The sequence below is a fragment of the Tigriopus californicus genome, chromosome 5, assembly GCF_007210705.1.
Source record: "Tigriopus californicus strain San Diego chromosome 5, Tcal_SD_v2.1, whole genome shotgun sequence".
Taxonomy (NCBI): Eukaryota; Metazoa; Arthropoda; class Copepoda; order Harpacticoida; family Harpacticidae; genus Tigriopus; species Tigriopus californicus.
Window position 1 is genome coordinate 8,928,721 of NC_081444.1, and position 9,885 is coordinate 8,938,605.

The window sequence follows — 9,885 nt, forward strand, 5'->3', positions numbered from 1 at the left end:
TCCTTTTAAGGATGGTAGATGCGAATGAACATATTAATATGTTTTTGAAAGAACGCTTATCCAATTCAGCACCACAAAGTCCCCATAGTCGTTAACAACAACAGGAAATGGGACACAAATTCCCTTTTACTGAAGTCAATGTAGCGAAAGCCATTGGATTGTGCTGAAGCGGGTAAGGGACCAAGGCAAGAAAATCGTTCCAGACCAATCGACATGTTTTATATAGCTCTGAATCATCACCAAATGTGGAAGCGATAAGCCCGGATAAATGTTGGCACTTTTCAATCAACGCCATTATTCTCAAGGGTCTTCGGTAAATTTGCTGCTTCAGCTACAAATCTAGAACACATAGTACAAAGTACCATATTTTGGTGTGATGAGAATAATGCCGAAAGCTAGAGGACATATTCCTGAATCCTTGACACCAATCGCTCTAGAACAGCCAATAAAATAGGAACCAAGCCTACAATATAGCAAAAAGCAAATCAGATGGCAAAAAGGATTTCCATGACAGAGCAAATTTAAAAATATTTGGCTGAGTCTAAGCCGAAGAGGGGTCGGGAGCCAGTTAAAAGAGCCAGTATTAAAACATATGCGATATTTCAAAGAAAAGACGTTTTCAATTTTGTAGCAGAGGGGGTAAAATCCTTCGATATTATTCCCACATGTTACTCAGACAGGCTTTTGCTATATCGCTTTGAGCCTTTGCTGCTAAAGCTCGGGGGATCGCTCAAGAAAGAGAATTTAGGCCATTTTCTTCCTTAATTTCACTTCAATTTCCACGACGAAAGTGAATCAAAGGACGGGAGGTGGGGTGAAAAGTGGGATCAGGGCAATGCTTTATTTGGTATTGCGAACTGGATATGAAAGTAGAACATTTCTATCTTTCACCCCACAATGTTCATCTAATTCTGGAGCGGGTAGGAGAAAAGGCTTTTTCGTTCAAGCTCTTTTTACTTCCGGAGAGACACTCCTCACTTACCCCAATCATTCAGAGATGTGCCTGATTACATTTGGCACCTCCCCGAATGGTGCTCAATGATTGTGGGGAATGCTAGTTACCAAGAATACTTATTTTGTGCAGACGTATTTAACATTCGATTCGAAGCGATCAAAAACGGCAACACTACTTCATTGTCCTTACGATGGATGGACCAGCTTGCATCCTGAATGGGTCAGTCCGGAAATGAGGCCAAGGGATTTATATAACGATAATCAATGCGACCTAAAAATCTCGTACTCCCTTCTTCGTCTTCTTCACAACTACCACCAACTAGTGGTGCATTCTCTGGACCTTCTTTCACACTGGATAGAGCCGTCAATTCATCCAATATGTATGCATTTGTGAGAACAAAAGACGTCTCTTTCTCTTAGGGCTCCGAAAGTGAAGAATAAGAGAGACTAGAAGATGTAGAAGTAGAAGTATTAGGATGTGGAAAAGGAGGCAGAGGGCGTCTCATTCACTTATACATGAACCACCCCTACCCCCAGGTTCTTGAGCATAAGGTTTGGTCTTTACCCGAATGGGGAATACCATACCAATAGCAGAACTGCGTGGAACAAAAAGGAAAAAGATTTCTGAACCAGATGCTCCAAGATCTGCAAGCCTAACCACATTGCCAATAAGAGAATCAAAAGCCCCTTTCCATTGGTCCCATTGTTTTGTTTTGATCACAATGAGCACCTCGCTATTTTAATCAAAACAGAAAGGAACGTCACATCCAGAAGAATAGCCACCTCCTCATGAAGGGCATAGCTTGAATGAAGAAGCTTCCTTATTTTGAACACAATATTGCTCAGAATAATCAGGATGGATTTGCCTAGAACTTGTTCAACAAATCTCGCAAAGACGCTTCTTATATTCTAATCTTCATAGGGTGCCAGGGTGCATACAAGAAAATCTCAAGATGAGTGCTTGTACTTCGACAGTCTTTCTTAGCTAATCAATCGAATTTGGAGGGTAGGAATAGCTCTTTAACTTGAGAACCGAAAGCATGACGACATAATTGTGCAAAGTAGAGGACAAAACGAAAAAAGGGGAGAGCTTCAGCGGGAGCATTCGCCTAACAACTGCTCGTGAAAAGTTCCTGGATATAACATGAAGGGTAAATCAATACAATGTTGATCTTTTTCATTTTGGGGACAGTTGCTCGAGATGCGAATTTAAGAGCACTTTTAAAGCAAACAAGCCAATCTGCTCGAATGAGGCAACCCCCCTGGGAGCCAAGCCAGAGGGGGTTCCGACTTCCTATTTGACATCGTCCTCAAGCTTTTCAATCCTATCTCAAATCAAAATAAACATCACCCGACCACTTACCGAATGAAGCCCGCTGGGAACGCAGTCTCGGTCAAGAAATTTCACGAATCCTACATACAACTATCACTAATAGCACTAAAAGACCCCCCCTTTGCACAACACATCCGTCAACCCGTTTTCTTCGTCGATGGACTCTCTCTCTCTCTCTTTTCCCTCGATCTTCGCTATCACACTGAGATGTCAATCATTGATTTGAGGCTCCCTCCTCAAGGAGTTTCTGGTCCATCAACGATAGGTCGCTTCGAGAAAACCTAATTTTACGAGAAGAGATGGACAGCATAGATTGAAATCGTTCCCAAGGAAATCTGACTGATTCAAATTGACAATATCAGGGTGTATTGGTCGAATGGGTTTGGGAAATACAAAACTCAGTACCGTGACTTCGTCGACTCATCAAGCTTTTGGCCTCTTCTCGCTTTTGATGAGCAAAGTGATTCCTCATGGCATTATTGGATTAATAAATTTCCGCACACGTCGATTCGAGCTGGCTCTACATACGTACACATACGTGTGTTTGAGTGCTTCCGTCGCTATTGTTGCTCATAGTGTTGGTGTGGGTAGTGGTGATGATGATGGTGATGCCTCTAGAAATTTGGGGGAGACGAAGAAAACAACAACATGTGGAGAACACATAATTGTGCGATTCCATCAAATTTACACTCTATCCCTTCTACTTCTGCAAATACATCCCCTTCTTCGCATTACTCAATAGGCGCACATGAAGCCGATCGGAATGGGTAATTGATGCCTATTGGCACCAGAAGCTGAGTGCCGGGGAAACGGCTAAAGAGACTGTCTAATCGATTTTGCGTGAACGCCCTGAAACGACAAAACGACCATTGGAAAGTCGTTGACTGTTCGAGAAGAAAACCAGCTCAAATATTACAACTTAACTCCTGCGACAACCGAAATAGTCTTGTCGAGCACCTCAGATCTCCAATGAAATACGACTGCATTAAACCACAAGAACAGGCGTGTGTAACGTCGACTAAATTATATTACCCAGTGTCTCAAATAATAGTATATCAATAAATCACGGATTACCATGCTCCGACCCATAACCAGCAGTTCCAAAACCCTGGAAAAGCCATATAGAAGTCCGGCTAGCCAAATCTGCCCAGTCATGCGTTGTAATCAGAATTTGGATTGTCTGTGAGAACACAGCCAGCAAGTTATCAAAGTATAGTCATCGGTCTGATCGAAGTACAGGTCCCCTTTCAAGCTCACCCATCATTGCAGTCCACGTTAGACTGTATCTGGGTGGCGTTAGGCTAGATAAGGTACGTCGGAAAGCACATCATGGCATAATTTTAACGCCATTTTACGTCCCGATCAGAATTGGGTTTGAAAATACATAAGCAGTTCTAAACAGCAAGTTTCTCGTCGTCCTCTTGAGTAGATGTTAATGGTGTCCCCAATTCCGGGACTCAAGTCATGGACAAAAGCTTAGTACGCGAGTAGATAGGGAGTCACGGCGGAAAAAGAGAGGGTTGGGTGTCTGAATGTGACAAGTTTGACGATGTTTGGGACGACGTTAAACTAAGATATTCCTTAGAATGGAACGAAGGAGCGACCAGACAAGCCAGCTATCAAAAGAGAGGCATAAACAAGCGGGAGAAACAATCTGCTCCAGACGTTCACAATTCACACTAGCGTCCTTAGTACTTGCTGTTGTCGTAGTTGTCGTCACATCCCGTATGAACAGGGAGAAGTCAAGTTCAAACCGTCTGGCTATCTACGTATGTACGTACACGACATAGCATTTCGTCTTTCATGACTCAATCCAAACACGTTGCACCGAATCCTTACCCATCAAATCAAAGGGTCTTGGAATTGGATTTGGAAGGGAAATGCCAAAATATGTCAGTGAAAGCATTGATGGATGATGATCGGGATATCATTCTCAGCTCATTGCGTTGCTTGGAAAGAAAACATGAGTGACTCGTGAGTGAGGCGACAAGGGTGAGGAGAAGCGCTTTCCCTTGGACGCTTTTTGTGCTTTTCGTTTCACCCTGGGATTTCTCACGAAATCTTTAAAATATCCACGGCACTTGGATTGGAGATATCTGTTAGCTTGGGTGCCATCGTGGCTTTTCTCCCTCACTCTCTTTCTTTCTTTCTTTCTTTCTCCCACTACCCACTGTGTCTCTCAAGATGGAGACGACCTTTTTGTCTGTTTCTTTTTCTTGATGCATAGGCTCGCATTGCTCAGGTCAAGCCAGTTCTTCATCTCAAGCTTCGACAACTCACTCAGCATGAATCCTATTAACAAGCTCTTCTTTGTCGCTCTCTGCGTCCGGGGGCAGAGTCTCGCTTGGCTGGAATTTGGCAAAGCTCAAAATCCTCTGAAAGGCACCCTTGAAGATCACAACTTCATAGCAAGAGGAACCCCAATGGTTGTAGAACCACTTCTACTGACTATTTCAAATTATATTTAGGGGGAAATGGTGACAACTTCACTCACCAAGCCAAGCGCAATAAGTTATTTCAACAATGCTCATAGAACTGAAGCTTACAATCATAAGAACTCAACCGCAACAATCAATTGCAATTGAGAAAATTATCTCTACTCTATCTCTCGTGGCTAAATAAAGGGAAAAACAATCAAAAAAGTACCAAAAATAATGTTGGTAAGAAGCTCCCTAATACTGAGCTTTCCTGCTATTCTTTTCAGCGCTCTGAAACCAAGTTCAGGGGCATAATCTGACAAAATGGGATCAAATTTCTAGTCAAATCTGACACATTTTCTTTTCGTGTATTCAAATCGACGATTAGTCTAGCCAGACATCTTATTTTTCAACAAAATAAAGTAGCAATCTATTACCTACGTTCAACAGTCTCCCTCCTCCACCTGTTAAATGGTAACATTGCTGAAATAGCATTTTAACGTAAAATAGTTCAATTCGTCCAGAAAATGAAATTATTTTTTTATCATTTTTTTTTAGCAAAAATGGAAGAACAGAAACATTCCAAGTTCCCCGAATGAACAGTGACGTGCCAGAAATACTAGCTCGGAATTCGGCTCGCAGACCTTTAAAAGGAGGATGGGAATATAAATCATGATTCCGGCCATTTCTCACCTTGGAGTTTCCACTGCCCGGAACCAATGAGATGCAAACAATAAATTTCTGGCCATTCAGTGGATGCTTTATTCGATTTATTCTCTATCCGTGTAGGATAAAAAATGTCCAGCACTACTTAATCTTCGCATTCATTGAGCTAGTTGAAAAAAAGCATCTTTAGACCCTGGCACCAAAGTCCTGACTTTCTTCATGGGGATCGAAAATTTCCGCATTTAACATGGATATCACGAGATTAGTTAGATAAAATTTATAGCATTCCACAGAAGAAATGATCGAAGCACAAACCATCTTCTAGTCTAAATGAGTCAATCTCACGACTAAAGAATGTCGGAAAATAAAATGTGCAACAGTTTATTACAAAGCTTACCAAAGACAAAACTTGAACATTTGGAGCCATCAGTTTCATTCTATTGAATGATAAGTTAAAATCAGGTTCATTTAAAACTGGATTTGAGAACTGAGGTTTTCAAAAGTTTAGACAGTTGAGAAGTTCTTTCTTTAGTCTCAAACAAAATTTACCAACAGTACGTTTTTTAGTAGGGAAATGACCTGGCAAAAAATCCGCCAGAAATGGGAGTATCCTCCTCAAACATCCGATGGTGCGACATATACAGAGTACTCAAAACTCAAAAACGATTGAACGTACCGGTTCTTTTCTATTCGACGGGTAAAAATCGCTTCTTTTTTGATTCAGAAATAGCAAATCGAAATGGATGAAAGCAAACACTCTTCCTTAAGAACGTTCTTGCATGACTATTTGAAGTTCAAGCCGAAATCATAACAAAATCTGAGCCAAAGAGGAAGGGCAGAACTCTTTCTGTGCCTTTATCTCTGCTTCTAGATAAATTTAACAGAGGTCGTTTGGCATTATCCGTGAAACAGACTTGTCAATATGGAAAACAAATGCCGCATACGCGCGCATGGAAAGGGGAGGCCAGGATCCAAGCTTAAAGCACTCGATATCGGGAGATAACTTAATGAACTTTTCGTCGAAGAGCTCAATGAAAAAGACAATAATGAAGACAGACACTCTCAAAACGTACTCCAAGAAGAGCTAAGCCAACCTCCTTCCAGCGGTATTTTATTCGCTGATGGCGGAGAACTTCTTGGACATAATATTGCCATTCTAAAGAAAAGCGGGTGCAGTTTCCCTTCCTTCCACATTACAACAGATTATATCTCACAGATGGTTACTAAATCCGATTTCATTAAGTTTAAAAGAGGTATCATTTGAAGACTTATATATCTGAATATATAAATATGTATAAAATATATATTCACCCTTGCCTTAGTGAGCATATGAGCACAATGAAGAACTGCTATGTTTATAGAAAGACGATTGTACATCTGGATAGGATAAAGCGCTTATTAACTGCCGCTTGAGTACTAATTACCAAACAAGTCCTGGCAATCACCAACAACTGAAAGATACGTCCCAGAGCTTCAACGGAACTATCACCTTCAGTTGGAAAATTGACTTTTGCCCGCCCAGAAAAAACCATATGGTTTGGAAAATCCGGCGAGAGCTGTGTCACTGTACACCGCTTCGATTTAATCTATCCAACCGTATAGAAGGGGTTGATGGACGAGATATTAACAATTCCCAAGCGAAACGCAACCAATACAGTCTGAGAGAAGCTGTTGTTTTCATTGATTAGCTCCTTCAAGAAAATGGTACTATTGGACTCGCACACATTGTGGAGTATGTACGAATGCCTGCGGTACCTCTCGGTGTTTCCGACTAAAGGAAAGACAACGGTTCGTAGTATCTAAAACTCGACATCTTAAAAACATCTGGGCCAAAGCAGAAGAGGCTCATTTTCGGTTTCCATCCATTGGCAGCTAAGTCTCGTCACGGGACTTGATCCGCCCCTTTGGTTTATACAGTCTTTGCTCTAAGGGTGAAAATGAAAGGCGGAAACCGCAATGATCGTGAATCGTGATGCCTTGATTTCCAATCCCTTAGTGGCATGCACGCTCCGCTTCACGAATGGCAACGATTTCATAACACATCCTTGGTCTACTCCCCCCACATCAACGAGAACAAGAAATTCAGGCAAACCTACCCTCTACAGAACTCTAGCTTTAGCTGGTTTGGTAGCCTTTCCCCAAACCAATCTCATGATGCCATTCTGATTCGCCGGAACTGCCAAACATCCGGTCACTGATCACTAGCGCGAGAGAGAGATAGGAAAACACGCACACAGACAGACTATGCCCTCAATGTCATTCTCCTCCGGCTGGAGAACTCAATATATCTTTATCCAATCCATGCCAGGAGAGCAGGATGTACTGGATGTACAGGGTGTACAGGGTGCACAGGGTGCACTGTCAACCCGGGAATCCAAACCAAAGGAGGCAGAACTTACCTTCACATTTTCCAGGATTTGCGGACACTCTTCGCGTTTGAGGTGGGACGAAATCACCACGCCTACCTCTTCATAACCACCAGTGTCCTGATCGAATCGCAAGGGTTTCACGGCGTACAATCCATGGACACTGGCACTGAACCACCACAATGTAAGAAAGCACGGCCAAATCCATGAGAGTCCGGCTGGCCAAGCCCGAGGATTGGATTTAGATCGTGATACGCCCATCACCACATGAAACAACACCACTACCTTACTTCTTGGTTTTGTTCACTCAATCAATTCCAGAAGATCGAAAGGCTTAACAAGAACTAGCGTGCCGATCTCCACGTGAGATAGTCACTAACCTCACAAGGGACTCGTTCTCAACTGAATGGCTTAGAAAATATACCGGCATTCGCCCAACACTCACTCGCTCACCCCCTGAAAGAAGATGAAGCCCACAGGAGGATGGGCGCGCGCCGACATGTGACTCTTTTCAACGGACTTTTGCGCACACAGGACCACTCCAACAGGGGACAACCCTATGGTGGCTCATCGGAGGCAGGGGGCTAGGAGGGGGACTCCCAGACCACCGCCAACCGAGAGCGACCGGTCATGACGAACATCCCCAATGTTTTGAGGGCGCGCTTTCCTGTCCTATTGTTGAAGCATTGGTGATTAAAAAAGCACAGAGTGAAAGGCTTGAAAAAGCCTCGAACGTTAACAGCCACCAAGCCTCTAGAAATGAACTGGAGTTGATGATTAGGGGTGCCAAAAGGTAAATGGCTCTTTTTCCTTGTTTGGTCTTTTTGCAATAAAAAGCAATCTTGATGTTTCTACATTTTCCTCAGTTCATGTTATGCAAATGTCTGTCCCTCTTTGAAAAAGGTCACTTGCCACTCGGACGAAAATGAATATGGAATATCTTTTGAGTTTCAAAGATAATGTTTCTTAACAGGAAGAAGGGAAAGCCATTGGTGGAATCATCCTAGGCATTCATTTAATTCAACATAGCCCTACTCAAGCCTTGTGTCAAACTCCCTTCGTCACAATAATCATGACAATCATCCCAGATATATCCAGTACAGTACATCCATAAAAACCATAACTAGAATGCTTAAGTTCAACAGGAGCTGTACCGCATGAGCATGTTTTCAGGTCAGCTGACGCTGGTGGAAATGGGAATATAAAATATTTCGTTAAATCTCGCTTCAGGCAAGTTGAATTATTATCATGAAACGTTTGTTATTCCTCTTTAATCTTAATTTCTTTTGAATCTTACAAATATACAGTAAGAGTAAATATAATAAAAAGCATGCTTTTAGGGCATAATACACGTAACATGTCAAAAAAAGATTTGGACATTAGTAGAGGAAATAATGTACTCTATTGATTGCCCTTGTTTAGCAACGCATCTCGAAAATCTCGATAGTGTAACAAAATGTATCCGAAATTGCAACGCAATGATGAGGCATTCGGATTTTTGCTTCAATCTCCCAACAATGTGCTTGAATGTAGGTGACATGATTGCGCCTACACGTAAACTAATGTAACCGACACCTCTCGAGGTCAGCCTGAACCCAGGCTTGTTCCTTGCGTTTCAGTTAAGTGTTTCCACCACATGGATGAAAACTTTAACTTGAGCCCCATTTTAACCTCTTCAAATACTTCAAAAATGTGGTCAGACAACTTACTCAAACCGTTTTATGAAACGTCAAGATCCAAGAAGCCAAATTTTATAACAATGGAAAATAATCGGAACCAGTTTTAGGTGACTATGCGTGCTCTAATCCTGCCGACGACTTGTTTCAAAAGGAGTTTTTTCAAAATTCTTTTCCGGTGTTTTTTCTGACTTTTTCGCGTGAATTTGGACCAATTCAAGAAGTATTTTCACATGTCGACGGAAAGTCGAAGAAAACCACCCAACTTCAAAAATAATTTGAAGTGAGACCATTGAGTCAAGATATGCCAGATTGGTGAAGTAAATGTAAATACTTAGCACTGAGTTTTGAGAAAATTACCCAAATCATGGCTTACGTGTGTTTTATGTTATTGAATATGGTAGTGTGGTAGTAACTACCACACGCCAAGCTGAAATCTTCTCTGGCAACCCTTTTCGTCCGACAACGAATGC

The 9,885-nt window shown here is 42.0% G+C and overlaps 1 protein-coding gene across 1 annotated transcript in view; it reads right to left on the bottom strand.

The window, feature by feature from the left end:
- The window catches only part of LOC131880592 (calcium-activated chloride channel regulator 1-like), a 29,801-nt gene extending 21,637 nt beyond the window's left edge, over positions 1 to 8,164 (bottom strand). Inside the window, exon 1 of the mRNA XM_059227259.1 lies at positions 7,770 to 8,164. Within this exon, the coding sequence (XP_059083242.1) occupies positions 7,770 to 7,997 (228 nt within the window). The 5' untranslated portion in view covers positions 7,998 to 8,164. The remainder of the gene's footprint in view (positions 1 to 7,769) is intronic.
- Positions 8,165 to 9,885: the final 1,721 nt, after the last annotated feature.